At 30.4% G+C, this 26,866-nt stretch overlaps 3 protein-coding genes across 4 annotated transcripts in view; 2 read left to right on the forward strand and 1 right to left on the reverse strand.

Moving 5' to 3' along the window:
* The window catches only part of LOC145744549 (slit homolog 2 protein-like), a 36,327-nt gene extending 22,838 nt beyond the window's left edge, over positions 1-13,489 (forward strand). Inside the window, exons 13-35 of one of the 2 annotated variants that reach the window (XM_082562423.1) lie at positions 1,422-1,569; positions 1,684-1,830; positions 2,630-2,701; positions 2,893-3,036; positions 3,211-3,443; positions 3,979-4,123; positions 4,631-4,774; positions 5,687-5,758; positions 6,367-6,530; positions 6,981-7,025; positions 7,438-7,554; positions 7,655-7,754; positions 8,071-8,208; positions 8,356-8,466; positions 8,560-8,706; positions 8,853-9,018; positions 9,167-9,271; positions 9,385-9,552; positions 9,636-9,825; positions 10,395-10,604; positions 11,039-11,149; positions 11,896-12,030; positions 12,514-13,489. In XM_082562423.1, coding sequence (XP_082418549.1) covers positions 1,422-1,569; positions 1,684-1,830; positions 2,630-2,701; positions 2,893-3,036; positions 3,211-3,443; positions 3,979-4,123; positions 4,631-4,774; positions 5,687-5,758; positions 6,367-6,530; positions 6,981-7,025; positions 7,438-7,554; positions 7,655-7,754; positions 8,071-8,208; positions 8,356-8,466; positions 8,560-8,706; positions 8,853-9,018; positions 9,167-9,271; positions 9,385-9,552; positions 9,636-9,825; positions 10,395-10,604; positions 11,039-11,149; positions 11,896-12,030; positions 12,514-12,863 — 3,362 coding nt within the window. In that variant the 3' untranslated portion in view covers positions 12,864-13,489. The remainder of the gene's footprint in view (positions 1-1,421; positions 1,570-1,683; positions 1,831-2,629; positions 2,702-2,892; positions 3,037-3,210; positions 3,444-3,978; positions 4,124-4,630; positions 4,775-5,686; positions 5,759-6,366; positions 6,531-6,980; positions 7,026-7,437; positions 7,555-7,654; positions 7,755-8,070; positions 8,209-8,355; positions 8,467-8,559; positions 8,707-8,852; positions 9,019-9,166; positions 9,272-9,384; positions 9,553-9,635; positions 9,826-10,394; positions 10,605-11,038; positions 11,150-11,895; positions 12,031-12,513) is intronic. The other variant, XM_082562424.1, reaches the window with a different exon arrangement.
* A 2,402-nt stretch (positions 13,490-15,891) lies between these two features.
* LOC145745252 (E3 ubiquitin-protein ligase NEURL1B-like) lies at positions 15,892-22,281 on the reverse strand. The gene is made up of 10 exons (XM_082563267.1): positions 22,166-22,281; positions 21,629-21,759; positions 21,276-21,397; positions 20,732-20,901; positions 20,030-20,152; positions 19,901-19,954; positions 18,988-19,176; positions 18,512-18,693; positions 17,690-17,867; positions 15,892-17,163 (listed from the first exon to the last, which is right to left on the reverse strand). Exons 1-10 carry the CDS (start codon positions 22,227-22,229, stop codon positions 16,271-16,273), a joined length of 2,106 nt encoding a protein of 701 aa, XP_082419393.1. The 5' UTR covers positions 22,230-22,281; the 3' UTR covers positions 15,892-16,270.
* A 1,504-nt stretch (positions 22,282-23,785) lies between these two features.
* On the forward strand, positions 23,786-26,641 carry LOC145745913 (sodium-dependent glucose transporter 1C-like). Its single transcript, XM_082564093.1, has 9 exons — positions 23,786-23,974; positions 24,223-24,365; positions 24,435-24,577; positions 24,638-24,787; positions 25,110-25,299; positions 25,365-25,579; positions 25,667-25,847; positions 26,006-26,191; positions 26,584-26,641. Exons 1-9 carry the CDS (start codon positions 23,786-23,788, stop codon positions 26,639-26,641), a joined length of 1,455 nt encoding a protein of 484 aa, XP_082420219.1.
* The last annotated feature ends 225 nt before the right edge of the window (positions 26,642-26,866 follow it).

Genomic DNA, 26,866 nt, shown 5'->3' on the forward strand with positions numbered 1-26,866 from the left:
GCAGTAATGACCATGATAAATTGAGGCCTGATGTCGTTAAACTGCAACAATATTGAGTTACTTTTTAAACCGCATTCCAAGGTCTTTAATGCGGTTAATTAGTTTACACAACTGACCACAGTTTAAGTATTACCTTACATTGGTTAATAAAGCACGTGCGTTGAAATAACTTGAAACGTTTTATGGGGTCGTATATATTTGAGAATTTTACGTAATTAAATTAGCGAGGTTAGGTAACGTATTTAAAATCTTTGATTAATTTTCAGGCCTGTTTTGAAACGATTAAAAATGGAAAAAAAGTTTTACAAGTTTAAGTTGGGGTCAAAATACGTCACATAAATCACGTGATCTTTTTTAATTGTCCAGGACTAATAAAGTAAAACTCATAATCGTATTATTTTGCTGCAACAGTATTGTAATCCGAAATCTTATAATTGCCTAAACAATATTATTATATTTATGTTATCGTCGCATTATTTTAACTTACAAGCCATGACTTATATTTACACTTACGAAAATACGCATAAAATCTATATTAAGTCACGCGTGACCGGTATAATTATATTTAAATAATTACTCAAAATTAAAATACTGAAAAAAACCGGTATGTTTAACGTTTTTTGAACTTGTAGATTGTATAATATTTAAAAGAAATATGCCATTTATTTTTGGTTTTAATTCTTTAAATTAAATTTTATTAATTACGGGTTTTAATCAAATAAAAATCTTTAGCATTATAGTTAACGTAGTATTCTATGTATCATGTACTAATGACGTCATTTCATTGTTATCACTTACTGTTTATTATGTCACATTGCCAACAATTATGTGACTTGGCCATGTGCTTCTGTCTAACCATGTTTTGCCTTGTTGCCGCAACAATAAGGAAAAATGGCATGGTTATTTAGAGCACAATGCCACGTTTCGTTAACAACTCCCTTAAGCTTTCGTCATCCCATTTTCATGACATCATAACTTAGTTAGTGCATTGCATTTTGCATAGTAGAAAAACAATCCAAAAACCCCATTGTACTTCTTAACAATGGTACACATTGTTGATTTTAAACTTGAGATCAAAGCTAATAATTCAAGATGCTTAAATGGGCAATAAATGACCGCTTTACGTCATGTTATATGGGTTTGCAACATTTCTTAATTTATTCTTGGAGTTAATTGTGGCTTTGCACATGCATACATGCACGTATTTAATTATTTTCTCACGCTATGACGTCATATAATAAATTTGATTTTTTAATTGCGGCATGTTAATATCATAGGTTTTAAGTTATGGTTGCAAATAAAAGGTGTAAAACCTATTTGTAACGCCAGAATAATTGATAAATAGTTGACCTAAGACAGATAATACAAAATTTTGCCATTGCCATTATGCTATACCTAATACGCGTTTATTCTCTATAAAGGTAACAGTTATAAAGCACAACTTGCTGGTGAATGCACTCCAGAAGCAGAATGTCCAAGTAATTGTAAATGCGAAGGCTTGACCGTTGATTGCTCACACCAAAGCCTTACCGCAATTCCTGACAACATTCCACCCTATGCCTCTGAATTGTAAGTAGTTTGTAGCTTTTACACGAGTTATAAAGACTAATGTATAAAGTCGGTCCATTGTTGTAAACGGTTTTGTTATAAATTTTAACTGAAAATTACTTAATTTTTTTACAGAATTTTAAGCCACAATGACATAGAGATGATAGCAAACGTTGGGGTGTTTAAAAAACTTAAAAGTCTTAAGAAAATCGACCTTACTTTCAATCATATCATTCATATTGAAGATGGTGCCTTTTCAGGGGCGGAAAGCGTCTTAGATCTGTAAGTATGGGGTTAGGGGTTCGAATCTTCGTAAAAGCAATGATTTATTTTTTTTTAATTTTAAAAGAGTAAATTTTTTTTAATACAGTAATAATTATTGTGTGTTTAATTAAAACAACTTGCGGTATTTTAATTGAAATTGCTATACGAGTTTTAAACAATGAACACATTGTTTTTAACTATTGTTCAAATCCACGTGAATAAAATAATCGATTCCGCGAAAGTTTAAGGTTCGGTTCCCCGCGTAGGTTTTGTTTTAATTACTTCGTGTTGTGACAAACTAACTATAAACATTCTTTCGTGGGAATATTTCAAACTAAATGCCAATCAAAATTGATTATTTTTGTGTTTAGAACCTTTTATAAACAATATCCAACTCTTTACCAAGTACAAGGCAATTTAAAGCGCCTAAAATTGTTAAAAATTTGGGTTGATATTTTAAAAGGGTGGTTTTTACTCGGATTAGTTTAAATTCTTTACCGTGACGTCACAACCTTTGTTCCGGGCCATCAATTGTGGCGTGACGTGTTCCGGCGTGGCACTTGACACACAAGTGCTACTCACCCTGCGCATGTGCACGTTTTTTTAGAAAGATATTTTAAAATGACGTAATCGGTTGTAAACCCACTTGAATTTGGCGACAAAACCACTCAAGCGTGATTTAAAATATTTTCTAAAAAACAATAGTTTCTTTAAAATAAATTTTCTAAATTTGGATCAAATTACTGAAAACACTCTAATTTTAAGCACCTAAAATTACCACCACTATAAAATGTTCATTAATTTGTTTGTTTTTAAGTTGGCTTAGCGATAATTCGTTGACTGACGTCAGATCTTCAATGTTTTCTGGTCTAGTCAACCTCAGAAACTTGTAAGTACAAACTTTTGTTGTTTTATATTATGTCAAAAATGTTGTTAAAGTACGAGAAAATATTTGTATAACTTTACCAAAGGGTTTCAAAATGTTTGAAGATTTAAAAATAGGTTTTTATATTTCTCTAACATCTGCTACCTTAAATTTACCTTTAAATTACACTTAAAAATTAAATTGTTTGTTTCTAGGTTGATTCGCAACAATAAGTTGACCTGTATTGGTAACCACACCTTTGCTGGTTTAACTTCCATTCGACATCTTTCACTTTATTCCAACGAAATTACTACTATACTGAGCGGTGCTTTTGCGTCCATGCGACAACTCGGCACATTGTGAGTACGATGACGTCACATTAAAAAATGACGTCATTAGCTTTTTATGCATTTAAATTTAACATATTTGTATTTTGAACCAAAAATTTGGCGATGTCACGTGATTTATAAAGATAGTACGTAGCATTATGACGTGATTTTTCAGACTAAATTAATGACGTCACTCTTTTGTAGAAATCTTTTGGACAACAAACTCGATTGCAACTGTCACCTCGCATGGCTCTCCACTTGGTTGCGCACGAGCGCTCTTGCGTCGGGAAACCCCCGGTGTGAGAAGCCCTTCCACTTCAAGGAGTTTCCTGTGGCCGATATCAACCCCCACGACTTTAGATGCAACGTGGTAGAGCTGGGGTCACCACCCACGTGTTTGCCAGTGAGAAAATGTCCAGAGGGTTGTACTTGTGAAGGTTAGTATTTGGTTTGTTAATAGGGGTATACGCTATTTAGGGCTGTGAGTTAGAAAATTAAGTTAAAAAAAGTAAGTACGATGAATTTATCAAACTTTTTTCACCCTTGTCTCAAGTTCAAAGATAATTATATATATGATTTTTTAAGGTACTTATACGCTAACCAATACCCTTTTAGAGCTTTGTAGGGGATTATATATAAGGGTAAAACATTTTTAGAGGGTAAAAATAGCTTTAACACGTCAGTCAATTTGTAATCCCGGAAAGTAAGGATTTAGAAATTTTGTTTAATCCCTGTTTCTTGAAACCCCCGGATTAAATTTTTTGCAACATCATGATTTTAAATTTTTTGAGAATCTTGCTTTGAAAAAATTGATTTCAAGGTAGAAAAACGTCTATTTGGCGTAAAAAAGTTAAAAACGGGGGAAAAACGTTTTTTTAAAAATTTGTCTAAAACTTAACAAATCCTTAAAAAAAAATCGAATTTTTAAAAATGTTTTGTTTTAAAAACCACAAAATTTCTTTTTTCTTTTAGGCACCATTGTTCGTTGTGCAAACGCAGGACTGACCACAGTCCCAATCACAGACATCCCCAATGACGTCACAGAACTCTATTTAGAGATGAACAACATCCGGGAAGTCCCGACGTCGATCAAGAAGTTCACCTACCTGACCACATTGTAAGTGACGTCACAATACCGAGTTGTTAACGTAATAAAGAGACTTATACAAGTTTGAATTAGGACAATTTTGGCCATTTTTGTCCCATATTTTTGGTCAAGGACTTTGTTGATTTTTTTGTCGACGAAGAATTGTCACGTAGTCGTGACGTCATAACCAGACTTTGGTATGCCCTTCACTTTGAAGTTTAAGTTTTAATCCAGATATAGTTTGAGTGTCACACCTTAAGAGTTTACACCTGTGTATTGGGATGTTTCTACTTGATCATAAGACCACTTGTGATGTCATATTGGTGCTCACGATTTAGCGCCTTTTCGTTAGTCAATTATGTGACGTCATGTTTTGATGACGTATATATAAAATGAGCAGATCAATTATGTAACTAAATGAATTTTCTTAAAGCTATTGTGATTTTGTGATATTATAATGGTTTCTAATGGTTTTTGCTTAATGGTTTCTAAAATTCACTATAATAGAAAATGACGTCACATTTTGTATTTTAACAGGGATCTTAGCAACAATCAGATCAACACAGTGAGCGATTGGATGTTTTCAAATCTGACACGACTTTCGACCTTGTTGTTGGACTATAATCGACTTAGGTGCTTCCCCCCAAAGACTTTTGCTGGACTGAAATCTCTGAGAATTTTGTAAGTTTTTTTGGAATTTTTGTTAAAAATTTTAATTTTGAAATTCTAAAATGTGTTTGTTACATAAAAAACAAAAAAATGACGTCATTTAGAAATTTTTGTTCCATTTACTCAATAATTATTATATCTCTACGTCACTCATATTTTCTTGTTAACATTAAACAATCAACTTCGTAATTATAAGTTGTCGTGGGAATCGGCGACGTAACAAAGTGTGTTGATTGATCGCAGTTTATAACGCGGCGCATTTGTTTACATGTAAACAATATTAAAATTTCGTAAAATCGTTAAAAAATTAAATTTTGTATATTTTTAATTAAAACAACTCAAAATGAGTCGCAAGTTTACAAAATAACCAACTTAAGATTCCTAGGAGTCTGAAGACTTCACAGTTTCATCAAAACAGTATTTAAAAAAAATTAATTTAAGAACAAAAAAATTATTTCTAAATAACCTAAAATATATAAAATCAACATTAAAACATAATATTTTATATTAAAAGAATATAAACCCCTTTAATATATCTTTAGTAGTTTCCAAATATCATGTACAGATCCTAATCAACAAACTCTGTTTACTAAAGTAAACCTCAGACACTTTTATCTAACGATTTAGGTTTCCGTAATATAAAACTACATCAATCAAAATCTAGTAATTTATTGTATATTCTACCTTTAAAAAGTTAATTAAATTTATAATTTCGCGTTGTTGTTTTATGAAAAGCATTATTATCTTGCAAAAATGCTCAAACCAAACAAATTAACGAAAATTAAAATTATTGTCTTAGTATTTTAATTTTAAAATTACCCTTTTAATATTTTTGTGCGCTTTTTTAATTTTTAAAATGGTAACTTATTTGTTTTCAACTTTTAAAAAAATATTGGTAAATAAAATAATATTATTTGTGTTTAGGTCACTACATAGTAACGATTTATCAAGTATTCCTGAAGGAGCTTTTGATGACCTCACATCTTTATCTCATGTGTGAGTAATTATCCACTATAGTCTTAAAACTGTGTTCCTCCGCCAAAAAAATTCATTTACTAAAACCATATTATTTTGATAACTAAACTCGCTACTCAATAATGTATTCATCCGCTTATCAATTTGAATACGCAAAACAATAACAATGTTTGTTGCGAAATTGTCTCAAATTTTCAAAAATATTTTACCAAATATTTTTCCCTGTCGTATCACGTGACTAAACTATGACGTCAATCGACTGTGGCAAAGTTAAATTAATTTATTTTTGATTACATTTTGCGGTTACACGCGCAGGTGTACAAGCTAAATAAGTCTGATTGCTTAACCTTAATTGATTAATACTTAAAGACCAAATCTCGTGGTCAATCAATGCCAATAATGAATTATTTTCAACGTTTTTTTAATGTAAGAAAGTGAAAAGTTCAAATGCACTGAAATAACTTTTCTGTTTATTGTATGTCTAACACGAAATTGTTTTGTGATCTTTTATAGCTTAAAATTAAAACTCGCTGTCTGTAAGTTTTTTAAAATGTCAAAATTTTTAAAGTGTTCAACTAAGTAAAAGAAAAGTCATTTTTATCTTTAATTTATTTTTAATATTTGTTCAGTGGCTTTGGTGCGAACCCATGGTACTGTGACTGTAACCTTCGATGGTTCGCAGAGTGGGTTAAAAGTGAACGACTAGTAGCCGGGATTGCAAGATGCTCTGGCCCGCCAAGAATGGAAGGACGCCTCCTACTCTCCTCCCCACTTTCCACTTTTGTTTGTCAAGGTTTGTGACGTCATAATCGAGTAATTGTGATATTAATGTCATTTTTGAAACGTAACAATGGCTATATTGTTACCGATTTGTGTATATTTGACCCATTGGCTAATTTATGATTTTTTTGCTTAAGTAAGATAAATAATTGATCATTAAAGTTTTTAAATTTAAAAACTTGCATGTTTTGTATCGCAAATGCATGCTGTGTATACTGGAAAGTAGCTTATTTAACAACAACAAAAAAAACATTATTCTAGCGAGCTTAATAAAGCTTTTAATGGTGTACTAAAAACTTGGTTAACTTCACAAAACATATGCAAAATTTTTTAACATATTCAGTTAAAATGGTTAATTTTCAGTATAATACAGCACGTAATATGACAAGTAATTGATATTCTAAACAATTTTATATCAAAATTGGTTTCTTTAAGCACAATTATTGAAAATTTGTGTCAATAGATTCATTTCAAAAATGTCTTCGGGGTTTTAGGACGCGACGGCGAGGTATTATTTGAATGAAATAACTGAAGCTTTAATCTCACACTTATTGATGCAATTTAGCACTAATTTAAAGCGCACCTAGTTTATCCCCAATTTAAAGTGCTTTTTTGTTTGGCTTTTTAACCAAGTTTTTAAGACATTGTTGTGTGAAATTTTGTAATTAAAATAAATATGAAATATTAATATTAGAAAATTTAGATATGTTTGGTTTGGTTTATACATTAGCATGGGTTTACCTAATCAAAGTTGTGCTGATTTAATTCATTTAAAATGCATGTGTTGATTGGCGAACGTAAGGTCTAAATTTGAACAGACCTTAAACTATTAAACAAATTAGGTTTATGGTGTTAAAATATGACCTCTTTGTTTTAAGGAAATTTTTTGCATTTACTTAAAATTTAAACCTTATTTTTAGGCCCACTTGACCTTAAAATTGCGGTCAAATGCAACCCTTGTCTCTCGTCGCCATGCCAACACAACTCAAGCTGCAGCATACATGCTAGAGACTACTATCAGTGCACATGCGCATCAGGTACGTTATAATATACTTTGCAATTTAAAAAATATAAAAAAATTGTTTTTAATTGTATGACGTGACATGACGTCATTAACGCAAAATTGTGACGTCACAGGTTTTAAAGGACGACACTGCGAGATGCCGATACACCCATGTATAATACAGCCCTGTCAGAACGGAGGATTTTGTAGAGCCAGAGACGAAGTCGTTTTCTCGTAAGTAAAATGACAAAACATTAAATACCAAGTTTATCTAACAATACAAGTAACATAAAGCTTGCTTCTAACCTAAGTATCACATACTCATTACCAGTAGCACCTTCCTTGTAGTTAATCTATTATACGTATACAATTTAAGCCTTAATAACTTATATATAGTAACAACTTACAAAAATTACATATTCAGCCTTAGCTTATTCCAAAATATATAATAGCTTTATCTCTCGAAACATGTATACTGCCTACCTATCATATTTACTACACTTTTGACAATTCAAATAACAAATTAACCCACTTACTTTACATCCTATAGTTGTGAATGCATTGAGGGATTTGAAGGAGATAGATGTGAAGTGAATGTTGATGATTGTTCTTCGAGCCCTTGTCCACTCAACAATCAAACTTGTGTTGATGGAGTAAATGCAAGGACATGCCGGTGTCCTTTAGGATGGTAAGTCCTGAGGTCTGATGTTCGAATCTAGGCTGCAACAGCAAAATAAATTTTTTGTTGAAGTTTAAATTGGTGAAAAAAATATTTTGGGGGTTTTTAAAAACATTTTTTTGAGTTTTTCAAAAGTATTTTTTTGTTTTGACGTAGGAGTGGAAGCAATTGTGACGTAGAGATGTCAGACCCGTGCACGACCCTTGAACCTTGTCAAAACGGAGGGTCATGCTCTATTGCGCAAGATATAGACACCGTGACGTATAGGTAACAGTATGACATCAAAAATTAAAAAAAAAAATTTAATAAAAAAGAGAAAGAAAAATTTCCCAAATTTACCCATAAACCTTCTATTTACAGATGTGACTGTTTACCAGGATACAGAGGGTTAAACTGCACAGACAAATTTGATGCTTGTTTAAACCATAAATGTGAGAACGGGGGAGTTTGTGAACAAAACTCAGAATCACCGGTTGGATATCAATGCAGTTGCAGAGGGGAATACAGGTCAGAATTGGGGAAAAAAATAAAAAAACAAGAGAAAAATAAAAAAAAATAAAATAGAAATTTTAGTTGTTAGCTCTTGTAATCCTTTTGGCATTAGCCAATTAGCCCAATCTTATAATTTTAAATCTTTTAATTGTTTGTCACAGAGGCCAATATTGTTCATTTTCGACTGGAGGTTCCATCGACATCTTACAAGATGATCCATGCTCAGATAATGATTGTTTAAATGGTGCAGAATGCTTTATAGAACCCGGAACTTCTGAGTTTAAATGTCGGTGTATGCCAGGTTATACTGGAAGTAAATGCGAGAAGGTAAATTTTGTTTTTTTTAAGTGTTTAAAATTTGAAAACAAGGTTGAGATTTTTTATGTTTAAATTTTTCTGTTATGTAAAGTTAAAAAGTGTAGTTATTGTGGATTTTTAAGGTAACAGCAAAAAATTAATTTTTGTATTTTTTTAGCTGACAAGTATAAGTTTTCACAAGAACGGAAGTCACATACAAATCCCGAACGGTTTTGGCGGAAGAAGAGACATCAACATCACAATGATGATCTCAACAAACGAGGTATAAGACGTCATAAATAAAAAAACGTGACGTCATCAAAACTAATATTTTTTCCTTAGTTTAAATAAACCCATCTAGTTCAGCTTTTTTATTAATGACGTCATAATTAACAGTTGAACGGAATCGTGTTGTACAATTATGACGTCACAAACGAGAGAGGCAGTGAGCACTTCTCGATCGAAGTATTCTCGGGGCACATCAGACTTAGTTACGACTTAGGGAGATTCCCGGGGGCAACAATATACAGTCAGAGTCCAATTAACGACGGTCACTTACACAAGGTAAATTTTTAATTTTTTTTAAAATTAAAAAAATCTGTGATGCCAAAAAAATATTAAAATTGACCTTTTTTCTTTTTTTCAAGGTCGAAATCTTGGTTCGGGGTCAACAAGTTTCTTTAAAGGTCGACAACCACGAACCTAAGGTTGAAAACAATGGGGTTGACGTTCACAGGGACGTGACTTTATCCCCGTTATTTATTGGGGGAATCACCGCTAGTGCTTTGGCGTCAGCAAGACGAATGTGGCATATTCGAAATACGACAAGTTTCAAAGGTTAAACAAATTTTTTTTAGATAACTTTAAATTTCTAAAATAACTTAATAAGGTTAATTTTTTTATTAAATAAAAAAATTAAATTCATAAAATTTATTGGTATTTTAATCCCAAAAAATTCTAACAAAGTTTTAACACTAAAAAAAAAACGAAAAAGGAAAAAATGTCTAGTGACGTTCAAGTTACGCGATTAAAATTATAAATAAAAAACTCATATAACCTTATATGGTATAAACAAAAAAAATTTACCAATAAACTATAACCTTTTCCGGTTTTATGCTTAGCAATTTCTTGTTACGAAATTTTATTTGAAATTTTTTATGACTTATAAATACGTATTGAAATTAGTTTTAAAACGTTTTGGTGATATTTTGAGCTTATTTTAACTTCTTCCGTTCAAGGTATTACAGTTTCCGGTTTAGGAAATTTATCACATCAAAATCAACTTTTTATTGATTAATTTACCTCGATGTAAAAAACATTCTAAAAAAATTTAAAATCAAGAAAATAAAAAATAAGTTTTTAATTTCTTTATTTTTTTTTTTTAATTTATAAATTTTGTGTTTTAGGTTGTGTAAATGCTCTTTATCTTAACAACCTCAATGAAACAAACTTCGTAAACGCCCTTCCGGGTGCTGATGACGTCATTTCTGACGTCAGACCAGGTTGCGTCCGTGACGGTGCTATGACGTCATGTTCAGCGGAAAGATGTAGTAACGGGGAATGCGTTTACTTGGGAAGCAGAGGAATAACGTGTCGATGTAACGAAGGATATACAGGTATAGGAAATTTTTTATTGTGTTTTTTGTTTTACTTTATCATAAAGCAAAAAGATTGACTTTACATCTTTTGACAGCGTAATCTATATTAACCTTACCCTGTCTGAGATGCCATTGATCACAAGTTTAATAACTTACCTATAAATACCGGATTTGATGTCCATGCAATTTTATACTTAAAATCGTTATGTGAACATTAATACATGTGGCATGTTTTAAATTATAAATTTGATTTTGTCAATTTTTCCTGTCGCATTAATGTATTATTTATTGTATTATTCTATTACTTTCATTGGTGTACGAAAAAACGAAATAAAAAAAAATAATAATTCATAGAATCAATAAAAATACGTATACATTATTATGTAGTAGCTGGCCGAAACCAGGACCGTATCTAATACAAGCATTTTTTAATTGTTGTGTTTTGTTTACAGGCGAGACTTGCGATCAGTTGATAGCCAACCAGTCGCCATGCCAACGGGATCCATGCCAACATGGAAGTTGCGTCGCAGAGGGAACGACTTACCGTTGCGAATGTAATACAGGTAGGTTCTAAATATTTTTTTATAATTGTCGTAAAATGGTCGTACCTATTATCTTATATTTGCCCACGCACAACAAATGACAGTTTATCTTATATTTTACCACAAAGGACATACATATCTGTTCACTAAGCTCAGTTATATATAGATTACAATTTTATATCTTTTTAGGTTATTATATCAATTTTGGTTGGTTTGTATTAAGTAAGTTGTCCCAAATAATATTCAAATACGGTTAAAACTTTAAAACTGAAAAAGTTTTTAAAATGCAAAATCAGATTTAAATATATCAGATTTTGTCTATAATTAAATATATGCAGGAAATGTATCATAAAAAATTACACGAATATCATAAGATATGAAACAAGTTTACCTTTAGAAACTTGTCATTACTTTGATATTGGACTTTTGACTTTTTATTGGAATTTGGAATTTTCGGTTTCCAAAAATTTACTTTCATGCTTGACACGAGACATATCCATGTGACTGTGACGTCACTTCCATCAAATTCATACAATTTTTTATTTTAAATACCTAAGTGCCTAAATTTAAAATAAAAAGTTTTGATTAATATATAAGGCATATAATAATAAAATTACATATTGCTTTTTAAAAATTCACACATAAAGAAATACAATAAAACAAAAACTTTACAATGTTTTTTTTAAATAAATTTAAAAAAATATAACAACACAAAAAAATAATATTAGTTTTAAATTTTAATTAATTTTTAATAATATTTTTTTTAGGTTTCAGTGGCCGATATTGCGACAAGCGTGACTTCTGCGCAGGAGTAAATTGTGGGCGTGGAAAATGTATTCCTACCACTAGAGGGTACCATTGTAAATGTAAAAAACATTACTCGGGAGGCCATTGCAAAACTCGTAAGTCAAAATTTAAATAGTTGTTTAACTAAATTTAAATTTTTTTGACTAAAAAAAAATCAGAAAAAAAAAATAATTTTCTGATTTTTTAAAAATCCTACGTTTGGAATTTTTGCTAAAATTCCTTATACGTGTTTTGTGTTATCTGTTGATATAAATTTGGGTAAGTTCCATGCTATTAAGGCTGTTGCGCAAATTCACGAGCTTATTATTAATTTATTGAAAGCTATTTTTATTTATATAAGTCCTTCATTTCATGTTTTTGGCAATATTTTTTTATTTATATTTACTAAAAATTTCGTGACAATATATTTTAATTAAATCTAATTTAATTAAATAAAAACAGTCTATTTCTAATGCCTGTTTAATATAATTATGTAACTATTCATATTTTTAAATTAAAATTATATTTGTTCTAATAAGGAAAAAATAATTAATTTAAAAATTGTTTAATTAAAAAAAGTAATTGATTTCCCTATTAAGGTATTCGACAATGTCCCGGCACTCGTCGAAAACAATACATTCAAGTCAGTCGCGTTACAAGTCTTACCCGGCGCTCGGTCGTCGGGTCATCTCGTCCCAGTAACTCCGGTGTCGTAATTTGCCGGAGCAAGCGCAAGTTTACCAACCTTATATGCGAGGGAACGTGCCCGGACCGAAGTCCGCGACGCAGAAGAGTCGTTTTTGGCCAATCCGACGCCGCGTCCGCAACCTGCTGTAAACCACTTCGAACTCAAACAAAAAGAATAAGAATGCTTTGCGATGACGGAAGCACTACGTCACAGACGATGCAAAAAGTTAAAAAGTGCGGCTGTCAGTCGTGCGCGTCCTGAGGATCAATATTCACCCTTTGCTTGGACTAAATGTATTCATTCGCGATTATATAAGAGTGGTGTTATTGCGCGCTTTGGCACTTATATTTTTTGCGCATGCGCGTTCCGAACGAAATAACAAGAGATTTTGTGCGAAATGTTTTATGTGTTCAATTAAATTTTTTGCTTTATTTTTGTGTAAAAGTTTTGTTTTTGTCTAAATGAGCAATTTATTATTTGTTGTTATTTGTATAAATATCTTTGTATAGCTTACTATGTCAACTGTAGCTTTTATATTATGGGGTTTTAGAAGTTTTTTTACTCTTCAAAACAGCATTTTCCTTATAAACTTTTTATGTTTTTAGTTGACGTATTTGTATGTTAAACGTGTTATCTGTTTACGCCTAATTTAAATACAAGTTTAAAGCCTTTGCACAAGTAATATCACAATTTTAGAGAAACTTAGAAAATAACAATACCTCACTTTATAAAGTAGCTTTTAAATGGACTCTTAAACAATTTTGAACAAAAATAATAGTTGACTTTGCCATTTCTTGTTTTTATTTTTTATTTTCCACATTTTTTTTATATTTTACTTAACGTTGCCTTGTACATTTTCTAATGAAATAATAAAATTGTATGAACTGTTATAATATCTTGTGTTATATTTAGAGGGGAAAAAACATTTATAAGGTATCGCAATCAAACCCCAAAAAAATTATAATTACAATATTGTTACCAAAATATCTGCTATAAGAAACAAAATACGAATTTTGTACAAGTTTAAGTTAATAAAACGTAAAAATATAATACAATACAAATATAATAATACTAAGCCATAGTGCATTAGTATCACAAATTTAAAAACAAGTTTATATGGCAAACATTTAAGTCAAACTGTTCAATTTAAGGAAACAATAAAGTAGACCAACAGTGTCACGTGACTAGCCTAATCACACTGCCCCAAGAAAGGACGAAGTAAGAAGTAGTTTAATTAAGGTATGCATCGCAAAAGGCGCGCCAGGCAACCCTCACTAGAACGTTATAAATAAACGTTACAAAACGTTACACTGTTTCAAACTTGGTAAAGAAAAGTAACTTTACTGGTAAACTTCCCACGCAATTTTATAATCTTTATAGATCATTGCATTTCGTAAAAACGTTATTATAGAAAAAATACCGTATTAAATAAGAGGGAATAAAATATTAAAAAAACGTCTTTATTTATTTTTAATATTATAAAAAATTCCATAGATAAATGTTCCTTAAACCTAAAAATTTCGATAGACCAAAATGTCTATTTTTAATTTCCTAACAGACGGCTCATATATTTAACATTTAACATAAGACTAATTAAAACAAATCATGATGTTAATCAAACATAAAAAAGATAGTTAAGCATATAATCGTGAATTGAGGCGAAAAAAATTTAAATTTAAATACTAATTGACTAGACATAAAGTTAAGTTTTAAAATACCAAACTATGAATATTCAAAAATTAATTGATGCGACAAAATTTTTTTGTTGAAATTAAATTAAAACACATTTCACAGCTTTAGGAATAGCATACAAAATAGCAAAAAAACACGTTTTTTGAAAGTTTGAAAACATTTTTTAAATTCTAATCACGTTTTTCTACCATAAGCGTAAACCTCATAAGGTCAACACTTTCCGTTACGTTCCATTTCAACAATTATGGGCATTTTTGTACAATAACATTTCAATTAGTATTTACGCTCCCGCTTAGCGTTTCACGTTTAATACAATTCAGTTAACTTGTCAGCCACGATTTAAAATATTTACGGGGGCGTTTATTTAAATCAATACGACGTGGTATTAGTAACAAAAAACTGAGAGAAACAGCTTATAGGACCTACATTCACTGCACGCTAAATTCACATTCGCAATTTCTGGTATTTTTCTTTTTCGCTACGTATTGTTATGACTAAAAAAAATTTCGGCTGAAGATTTTAAAAGGATCTAAAAGTCGAATCATTTTATTAACTTAAAAGTTTCTGTGCCATACAGACCAGAACTTTATAAGCCAAGGCAATATGCAAAAAAAATAAACAAAAAAAAGGATAACGTTAATAGCAAAATCTCTATAAAGGGTTTAAAAGCAAGTTTTTATATAATTATTTTTTAAAAAGATGAGGGCAAAATAATAATTTGGCCGCTTTACTTTGCAGATATCTACATAAAATCAAACTAACTTATATTAATAATTGAAATATATCAGAATGTTTCATCAAACCAAAGCAACAAATCATTTTGACCAAGACAAACCAAAGTTTTCAATCAGATACAAAGACAACAAGAAGAAAATTTGGAAAGCAATTTCAGAAAACTTAGCTATAAGCATCGGAAGATCGTTTACGTGGTACGTTCAAGATGATTACTACCGAAACAGAACAAGATTTTACACTTATATAGACGGCCAGCGGTATTTTCTCGGTGTCAAAGACAATAAAATAGCAATGCTTGAAGAAGATTTATGTCTTGAAGACAATTTTATTAAATCGAAAACTACAAAGTCTGACTTTGCAGATGTGAATTCTAACGAACAGTCATTTATGTCTCAAAAACATGACGACTTAACCACTAAGAAAAGTGAACAAGAATCGTTAATTTGTGATTATGATTATGTAAATATTACTTTAAACTCCCCAACCCATAAAACCCAACCATCTAAAGTTCAAACCTCTACAACTATATGGTTAGAAGATGAACAGTTATTTAAAAGTAGTATTGGGAAATCTGATACTGGAAAAGAAATGTACTTAGGAGTTGGAAAAAAGAAGGCTGTTTTGGTGGAACGTAAAGATGCGAAAAAATGGGTTGTTTTTCAGCATCCCGATCATCAAGAATAAAAAACTTTTTTTAATAATTGTCTTATGCACTAAAATGATAAAACCCCTAATTTATATAGAAGTTTCTTTTTTTTGTCTTTATTTATTTTTTGTTTTAATCATATAAAATATGGTTAACTTAATTTATTTTTCTTCTATTTTTTCCACTGACGTCATATTTTATTTCTTTGTTCGTTTAACGATTTTTTATTCTTACTTGTGGCACAATATAAATATAATGTACAAAAATTATATACAATTCATAGTAATGCAAGATTTAGAGAAAAAGAATTAAGAAAGTAAAACATGCAACAATAATATGAAACTATTACTTTTTTAATAAAAGTTTCTGATTGCAAAGAAATAAAGATTAAGTAAGTCGTTTGCAAAGCACCATTAAAAAAACATATCTAAACAGTCATTAATTAAATACAAGTTCTAGAGTTTTTTTCTAATAACACTTTTCAATTCAAATTTAAAACAAAATGCAACTAAAAATGGTAATTTTATTCACAAAAAAAAAGAGAAAAAATTCCAAGACAATAGCAATAAAAAATAATTAAGCATTTAGTACAGAATTAGGCATAAATTCTTAGAATATCTTTGATCGGTTTTCTGCACACCGGACATTTCGGAAATCTTTGTTTGTGAATTTTTGTGGCACAGGTTTCACACAGGCATTTGTGTCCGCAATCATACAACGCCATGTTAGGCTCCATATCAAAACAAATCACACATTCTGTTACTTGTAAAGAGATTTCATTAACGCTAGAAATACTTGGTCTTATAACCGAAGTAGAAGGTTCATTTGGGTCTGAAACATTGGTTACCTCAACTATTGGTGGTTGTTCGATTCGACTAGATAAGAAAACTGCTAAACTTTGCCTGTCTCCTGATGGCTCGATGTTATTTTCTGGCTCAGGAGTTTGGTATTCATCTCCACTCGTGTCAGGATTTTCGATTTCGATTTCTGCATCTTCTAACTGCATTCCAGCATTCTCAATATTATTTTCAGCATTTTCTATTTCGATTTCAGCATTTTCAAATTCGAAATCACTATTTTCCACATAATTTCCAGCATTTTCATTCGCAGAGTTTGATCTTGATCTTAACAAGGATCTTGCAATTCCGGTAGAAACTCCGAAAAGAATTCCTCCAGCAATCGCCCCTAAAATCCCCCGTGACGAGGAACCCTGATCTTCTGAATTTGGTTCGTCAATTACCTCCATGTTATCACTCTCAGAAGAAGAGGAGGAGGAAGAACTGGAATCCTGTTGGTGCAACACTCCTCTTCTCATAAAGTTTTGATCGTCGCTTGAATCTGTGTCCTCCAAACTGAGATCCTGGATGTTGTGAACAGGGGCAACATCAACCTCCTCCCGAATTTCATAGTTGTTAAAGACATGTTGACTTAAAATCAAGTCGGCAGATTCATAATGCCATCGAGGATTAGGATTTTCAGATACAGTACCTTATGATTTAACACAATTTTTTTAATATTTAACTTAAGTTATATATAGGGACAAAATACAAATTTAAAGTGCTATATTGGAGGGTTTTGCAATATTGTAAGTGATCTATATAGCGCGTTAGTATGGCTGATACTGAATCATAAAATGCCTTTAAAACCTCTAAAAAATGTTTGTGGCAATTTTTCAAAAATACTGAAATATGTTCAATACCAAAAACCAGGTTACCATATTTTTTGTGTTACGTAGAAAGTACTTAGTTGCATAGTGAATGTATACAAGCTAAGCTAGTACTTTCTACGTCATCACAAACAAGATTTACCTTTTTTAATTTTTTTAATAACTTTTTTTTTAAAAGTTGTATAACTTAAAAAGTAAGTAAAATTATTTGAAGTTAAAACCTTTTTTGTATTCAGTGACACCAACTTTATCAAGTTTTTAGTAAAAAGAAATCGCCAATGTAGGTCTTTAAGATTGTTAAAAATGCAAAAATTAAAATATTTAAAATTGTGTTTAAAATTGACTTACAACCAACTGATAAAACGCTGTTAATATTTCCACAAAGATCAACAATCAGCCACAAAGGCCGGGAAGTGTCGACAAAAAACAAACTTATTTCGTTTCCATCTTGAAGTTTCCGTGTTACATTTCCATCAAATCCCATAGAGATGGAAAAATATTCTCCCTCGTTTGGAAATTTCAACATCTTTCGAATTTGAAAATTTTAGTATTAAAAAAATATTGAGTTTAATTACCGCTGCTAATATGCCGACAATATGCCGGCAGCGTGGTCTAGTAGTCAGTTGCTATATTACATGACGTCATAGGTTTGATCCCCACTGCTTTCATGCTGTAGCCCTTAAGTTAGGCTCTATAAACGGTATAAACTTCTGCCAAGCCAAAACCTAATGAGCAGCATAATTACCGGGCAATTATATTTTATAATATCCCAAACTGCTAAAGACCACTCAAGACTGGGTCAGGGTAACTAATGATACTCTATGTTTAGATCGTGAAAAAAATAACGATGAAATTATAAAAAAAATAAAATAGCAGGTTAAAAACAGACAATGCCAACAGATTAACTATACATTTAACTGGCAAAAGCACCTTAGGCTAAGGTAGTAGAGCTACTCTATAAATAGGTTATATGTATGTACAAAAAATTATTTAGTGAAAAATTCTTAATAATAATTAAAGCTAATAGATTTGTTTTTTTTTAACATATATATAACTCCAAGTAATCTTAATTTTTTAACACATATATGCCAAAAATTTAGACCAATACTATTCATTTAAACAGCCAAAAAATTAAAAATTTTTTTTATTTTTGTTAGTTTTTTATTTTACCTTGTTTATTATCCAGTACTCAGACCTGTCAATTAAATCTTCAGAATCTTCTGGAAACTCTTCAGGGGTCAACGAACTTGGATTAACTGAAGTAACCCCAACTCCAAGGTCATGGCCCCCATCACAATAGTTCTTAGATTGAACACGAAGATACCAAGTATCACCAGGCGTTAAAGGAAGATCTGGATTTTTTTTTAATAAAAAAAATTGAGGTGTACTAAATATGTTATAGATCAGAATAATGAATAAAATGATTGTTTTATTAAAAGTAAAATAGTAGTCACCTAAATATGTTTGTTTTGATAATAAATAAATTTTACAACTTTCACTTTGAAAATGTAGTCACAACGAATAAAGAATTTAAAAAAATAAAATAACAGTCAAAAAATCTTATTTGTAAACTGTAAAAAATAATAAAACTAAAACTAACAATTAAAACTAACAAAACACAAATATAACATTAAATAAAGAATTACCAGTGAAGCCAATTGAACTAGGGTGTAGAACAGTATATGAGAATATTTTTCTGGTAACTTGTTTGAAACAGGTAAACTTATCATTGGATATATCCACTGCACTACCACATACAGCACTGAATTTAATTTCCGCTATTTCTTCAGTCATTGGAATCGAAAAAGCTTCGCGTACAGATAGTTGTGGTGCTTCTGAAAATAATAAAAAAATAAATGTTGTTACAAAAAAGTGATAGTACTGATATTTAAAAAAAATATCGAGGTCAAAAAGTTAGAACCATAAAGTTTAAGAAAGACTTAGCAGTGATCGTATAGTAGGAGAGTTTATTGGAGACCGTGAAGTACAAGTAAACACTTGCTATCAAAAAAAAATACCCTTGATATCAAAAAAAATACCCTTGCTATTAAAAAAAATGAAAACAATACCCTTGCTATCAAAAAAAAATGAAAACAATACCTTTGCTATCAAAAAAAAATCACACTTGGAAAAATATTTTTTAAAATTTTTTTTCACAATTTGAAAAGTTAAAACAAGTCCTAAAAATAAAAAAATGAAAGTTTTGCCTTGTTTCAAGTTTAAAACCATTTTTTTAGTATTTGCTTTATGTTTCTTTTATGTATTTTGAACAACCTAGCATAATATATATTTTTATTTGAACAACACTCATCATGTGATGGTGCTGCTGGTTTTATATTTGTTATTAAATGATCAATTATTTACCTAACTTTTATAGGCTCTCTTTTGTTTAGGCTTTATAGCAGATTTTAATGATCTAAACTACCTTAACTTATTGTATGAAATAATTTAGTACCAAACTTTAATAATTTAGTACCCAACCTTTTTGCACGACTAAATTAAAATAATTTTTTTTTTACTATTTTAAACAGCTAAAAAAGGCTATAAAATAAAACAAACCTTCTAGTTCAGGAACTAGTTGACTTTCTGGTATTTGAGAAAATTTGCTTTCATCTAAAAACATTAATGCTATTGTTGAAATTTATTATAAAGCTTGTTTTGTAAATAAAAAAATTTTTTTGTTCTTACCTACAAACTCTAGGGATATGGTATTCCCATATATGTCTAACATGACCCATAGTGGACAAGTTGTGTCAACCCCACTAAACAAAGTACCATGTGGTTCACCATTTACTGAATATTCCAAATCACCTACAAAAAATAATGTTTTAAAAATACCAAAGTTTAATTATAGCTACTTTTTCATATCTTTTTCCTTAATGTGTGAAGGTCGACTTCACCTAAATATAGAGTAACTTCAGCTACCCCGACCCAGTCTCAAATTGACCTTCGCAGTTTGGAATAGTATATCAATTATAATTGCCCAGTAATTATGCTGCTGATTAAGTGCTGGCTCAGCAGTAGTTTATACCGTTTAAAGTGTCTTAGTCAAGAGCGATACAGCATCAGAGCAGTGATTGAACCCACGACCTCATGTAGTGTAGCGAGTGTTTTGACCACTACACTACGCTGCCAGTTTTGCCAGTTTATATTAGGGCAACTATGTGTAAATATATTCTAGAAGATTATATCTGAGCACCTATAGTGTGCATTCTGGGCAATAGTAACATAGTTAGTATAAAGGGTAATATATTTGATTGCCCTAGTTTAATAAGTTAGCTTTAAAAACTATTCCAATTTTCCAAATTTACATTTACGAGTCTTTAAACAGACCGGTCTAAAATACCCTTTACAATAGATTAACTTAGTTAAAATAATATATATATATACCTTTTATACTATTTTGTTTAACCGATATAGTAAATATATTGTTCTCAACAGCCAAGTCCTCAGGAATAGCTTTGGCCCAAAATCCGGGTTTGTTTGTAAGATCAGGGCATGCATACCTTGGTAGTTCGTCCCCAACTAAGTTCTCAGGATTGTTTCTTGTGAGGCCAATTCTAAAACACAACAGAATATTATTTATTAAATATTTATAATTATTTATCCTCAATGTGGAAAGGTCGACTTCATGACCTAAACATAAAGTAACATCAGTTACCCGAACCCAATCTCAAGTTGCCCTTGGCATTTTAAGATATTATAGATTAAAATTGCCTGATAATTAAGTGCCTAATCAAATGTTGGCTTGGCAGAAATTAATATTGTTAATAGCACTACACCAAAGAGCACTACAGCATAAAAGCAGTGGGGATCAAACCCAGGATCTCATGGAATGCCAATTGTTCTGACCACTACACCACGCTGCCGAAGTTGTTTTCTCAACCAAATAAGCTTTCAATTTAATTCAAGTTAAGGTTTTAACTACTATTACCTCATTACCCCACTCCATATTTCATGAATAGAACTTAATTTAATGTGAACTTTTTCCCCAATGCCGATTGGTCGATCACTAAACACTATGCCGTAACAAAAACTAAATGTTCTTTCAGCCACCTATTAATAAAAAAAAAAAAATTTTAACTGTTAATTTTAAAACAATTTTAAATCTTAGTTTATTACTTCAAAAATTTAAATACTTATGTTTAAATGCTCAGAATAGATTTTAATTTAATTTTCAAATAAAATAATTCAAATAAAAAAAAATATATACTTTTTATATGGTTTAATAAAAACAGTGGTAGTTAAAGAATATAAAAGTTTTAAAAATAAAAATTGCTTTCTCACATTTTTATTTTGTTTTAGTGTAATATTTTTTCCATGAGTTCTATGAAATTTAAGTTGATTGTTGTTAGGAGTTTGAAATTGTTGATTATTTAAATACCTTCCAGGCGGTCGATGGTCATCATAAGAAGTAGCTGTAAAAAAATTCAAATTCAAAACAAAATTATAAGACTAATAATAATATACAATAATAAAAAAATGTTACAAATTATTTTTTTATATATTTAATTATCCTCGATGTGTAAAGGTTGACTTCACTACCTAAACATCGAGTAACATTTGTTACCCCAACCCAGTCTTAAGTTGCCTTTAGCAGTTTGAAATTATTATTATTGGCTGATAATAAAGCCGCTGAATAAGTATTGGCTCAGCAGAAGTTTATATCGTTTAAAGCCCCTTACTCATGGGTGCTACAGCATAAGTTTAATGGAAATCAAAGCCACAACCTCATGTAGTAAAGCCAAGTGTTCTGACTACTACACCACGCTGCCAGTTCAAGATAGTTTAAAATTGTTTTATCCATTACAAATTAATGCTTACATGGTCTTGAACTACTTTTTGCATGGCGAGATGGGTTTCTAGTATTGGATTGCTGCCCTCCCATATTGAAAACAACTTAAACATTTGTACCAACGTTTATACAATCTTATTTCCCTGTTATATGCGAAAGTACAACAGCTTTCATTAATTTTTACAAATATTGTATAAGAACATAATTAAGAAAGTTAATATTATGTATTTTACACGATTTCCAAAACCTTTTATTAAAACAATCGACAGCATAGTTTGCAACACTTGGCTTCACTACATGAGGTCTTGGGTACGATTCCTACTGCTCTCATGCTGCAGCTGCTGCTAAACTGCCGAAGGCAACTCAAGACTGGGTCGAAGACAGGTAACTAATGCTTCTATGTTTAATTCGACCTTTCCACGTCGAGGATAAATAGGTAAAAAAAAATTATGGTAGTTTTAATTTTTGGAAACGTCAGTTATCGTGAATTTTTAATATTCTGAATTAAATTATTTTACTAAACTAATATTTGTTATATTACTGGTAATGTAAAAAATAATATATAAATCCAAAAATAGAGTTTTTTCCTTGAAAAGCAAACCCTGCACGTTTTAAGAAACTAAACTGTATATCAACAAAATAGGAATTATGACAACTTTAGGACCAAAATAATGGTTTTAAAAAGAATTAAAAAAAAGATAAGCTAGGCGTAAAAGAATTAAATTTACATCTTAAAAAAATATATCTTTATTTTTTTAACCGAATTAAAATAAATAATTAATTTTATATTTGGTTTTGTGTTTGCGTTATTTTCCATCATTTTGTCTTTTCCATCATTTTGTTGCACAGGAAACTACACGCAATAAACCCTACGTTTTCTTAGTAATTAGTAACAGACGACAACAACCGGATTTTTGCATTAACTTGGTTTTTGTGTATTCAAATTGCACACGATGTATGTAAAGTTTGACCTAGTTAGGTAAATATTATTGCATTCGTCTGCGACTAGTGGAACTTCTTGTTGTTTAACAAGAATTTTTATAGGATGTTGTTACGTCAGTATTTATTCAAATAGCTACAGGAACTTTTTTATTGTACTAAAAAGTTAAATTAGTTTAGCCTAGTTTTCAAAAATTTTATAAATATCATGTAGTCACCACAAATGGTAGTGTTTTTATATAATACATGATATTAATTATATTATCGAGTTTTTGAGGCCGATGATGTCAAAAATATAAATTCAGCGGACCGTAATTCAATTTGAGGATATTACTAAAACTGAGGCCTTTAACATATTGAATGTATAATTGTAAAGCAAGAAAGGTGTGCCAGTTATCACATATATCCACAGTCAAAAGCTCTTCAGCACAAATCACTTATTAACATTTTAAGGGGCGGCTTTTACACACCCCCATCTTCATCTTTTCAAAAAAATAGCAAGTTGCAATATATTGCGTCAGGTACTTCCGTGCAAGTACTTTAAAAGATTACTCGTTTCATATTTTTGTCGATTATTGCGTTTATATATTAGGTAACTGAAATAGGTAAACAAAACACATATCAAAGTTCAATACCTTTATTCAAAATATTTTCATTGCTTCATTTAGTATTAAAGACGACGGCAAATAAGTAGGATATAAATATATATAATGTCAGACATTAGTAATGAAGATATATCACATGTTAGCGAAGAAAAACAAGAAATACCTTCGACAAGTTCAAGTTTGTTTATAAAACAACAACAAAATAACGAAGTAGAAATAAAAAGCAATCGAGAAAATGTAAAATTAAGCAGAAATCTAAAGACTATTGCACTTGCAATGGGATTTTTTATGTCGGTAAGTTTTAAATATTTATTTAAAATGATTTTGTTTGTGAAATTAAAGTTGCTACAAATAGCTTACTATATTTATATTAGTAAATGATTCATTAAATAAATGTTGTTAAAGTGCTACGTTTTTATATTGTATTAAGTTTAACAACAAAGTTTTGCCTTTAAATATAAATCTTTTTTAACTCTTTTTTTGCAAATTACTACAGTTTATTATTTGATATATACTTAACTTTAATTTCATCTATTCTACAGGGTTTTGATCTTATTATATGGGGTTTAGCTTTACCGACTTTGGCAGAAAACATGAAGAAAACAATCACAGAACTTTCACCAGTTATATTCGCGAGAGGTGCCGGCTTTTTAGTAGGCTCTATTGCCATAGGTCTCACAGAAGGGTATATTTTAGTTATAATATTTTAAAGTTTCAAATTCTTTTTAATTTTTTAAAACAATTTTTTTTTTAGGTTTATGGACATTGAATTGGCAATCTCGTTGGCACTTACATTATTGTCAATTGGCCTATTCTGTATTCCAATTATCATAAACTTCGCATCTCTTTTAGTCTTCTCTTTCATGACATCGTTTGGTTTAGGCGCATTTGAAACTGGTAAGTATTTAAAATAAATATTTGTAATACTGAATTCAAATAAAAAAATATATATTTTAGTTGGAAATGTGTTTTGTATTAAACTGTGGGGCGACAAAGCACAAATAGTTCTTCAAGTTACACATTTTTTCTTCTGTCTTGGATGCGTGGCTTCCCCCTTGGTAACTAAGCCTTTTATTAACGACGTTCAGAACACTACTTTAAACAACGGTAATACCTATAACAATATTATTGATTGTTTGTGTTATAATTTGTATGATTACAGTTTTGTTAAAATTTTTAGATCTCTAAAAAACACTCGTACTTTACGGTTCTAGCTAATTCTCTTTTGCACTTTACGGTCCTTGCTAATTCTTACTTGTACTTTAAGGTCCTTGCCGATTTTCTCTCGTAACCTACAGTTCTCGCCAATTTTTTCTTGTACTTAACGGTTCTTGCTATGTTTTTTTAAAACCTTAAAGTACCAGTAATCCAATTTAATTGTAAATCCAGAACTTCTATGCCTTATTAAGCTTGCATTTAACAATTACAGATAGCGATGTATTTCGTGATATAATATACGTTGGAGACACAAACCTGCCTTACGTTAGCATTATTTACATCATCATCGCCTTAGTAGGTTTGGCAATAGCAATGTACTTCTTATTCCTTAAATTCTTTTTCGAATCAGCTTCAGGTATGGTTGAGGAAGAAACTGGAGAAAAAAATAACAAATGGTTTAGGTACTTTACAATTAAACAGTTGTAACAAAGTCGTAATTACATAGCTAACTATTTTTTGTGTTTAGGATCAAACTACTCGCCATTCTGTTTTTTATATTTTTCTTTTTTATTGGAACATACTTAACAATGTCAACGTTTCTATATACTTTTGCTGTAAGTGATGTTCCTGGAGCTGGGTATACGAAAGACCAAGCCTCTGATCTAAATACAGTGTATCTAGTTGGAGTAACTGTCGGGCAATTTTTATCTATTTTCATGGCAAAGCAGTTTTCTCCTGCAGGTAAATATGTTCCAATTAAAGAAACAAATATTTTTAACTTAAATATCTTTTATTAATGTATATAATAAAACTAACGTTTTCATTTAGCAAACATCACGTTGAATATGACGGTTGTCTTGCTATGCTCTATCGCGTTACTATTTCTTCCTTACTACTCCGAAACTATGGCAATTTTATGGGTTATTCTAGTAATACACGGTGTTTTTCTTTCTCCTATTTATGGATTTTTCTATTCATGGGCAAATGAATATATAGTTGTGGATGGAAGGTTGGTATAGTAAACATAAAAATTGCGTAACGAGGTCTGTAAAAGCAAACCCTTGCTAAAAAACTGTTTTTCTTTGTTTAAAAACAATATTAAGATGATAACCAAACAACACTTTATAATCTAGTAGCAAAAAACATTTTATTAACAATATTTAACAGGGCATCTAGCATATTTACAATAGGAGGGTCCTGTGGTGAAATGGTTCTTCCTTTATTGCTTGGTATTTTTATCGACACTCATCCAATGTATTTCTTGTATTCTTTATGTTTGTATGTTGCTGTGATGATTGTAACGTGTTTAATTGGTGTTAAGGTAGCAAGAAATTATGGATCGAAAAAACAAAGGTAAATAAAATTCCAATTGTAAAACTATCCAACTTTTTGCTAAACTTTTTTTTACATTTATTTATCCTCGATCTGGAAAGGTTGACTTTACGACCTAAACATAGAGTAACATCGATTACCCCGACCCAGTCTTGAGTTGCCTTTGGCAGTTTTGAATATTAAAGATTATAATTGTCCTATTATAAAGTTACTGATTAAGTGCTGTTTCAGTGGGAGTTCATACCGTTTAAAGCCCCTTAATTTAATGCGCTACAGCATGAGAGCAAGAGTAATCGAACCCAGGACCTTATATATTGAAGCCAGGTGTTCGAAAATATATTTTATACAAAAAATATATTAGTAATAGCAAAACTTGAATAACTAATAAAGCGCTCAACTTAATGTTTTATTAGGAATAAAGATGATTCAAAATCAAAAGAAGAAGAGGCTTGTTTAGAAACAAAAACTTAACGATTTAATTGTTTACAAATTAATAATGCAATTTTTTTCGCAAAGATTTCGCAAAGTTTGTTAATTTTAATAAATTATAATAATGTAATAAATTATTTTCAGAAAAATTTATGATTATTATTAAATATAACATAAAAGACAAAAAATACATAAAGACGTTTCAGGAAAAAGTTGTATTTTAAACTCAAAAATACGATTTAACAAATGTAGGACAAACTACTATAA

Source organism: Corella eumyota, chromosome 3, assembly GCF_963082875.1.
Source record: "Corella eumyota chromosome 3, kaCorEumy4.1, whole genome shotgun sequence".
Lineage (NCBI taxonomy): Eukaryota > Metazoa > Chordata > Ascidiacea > Phlebobranchia > Corellidae > Corella > Corella eumyota.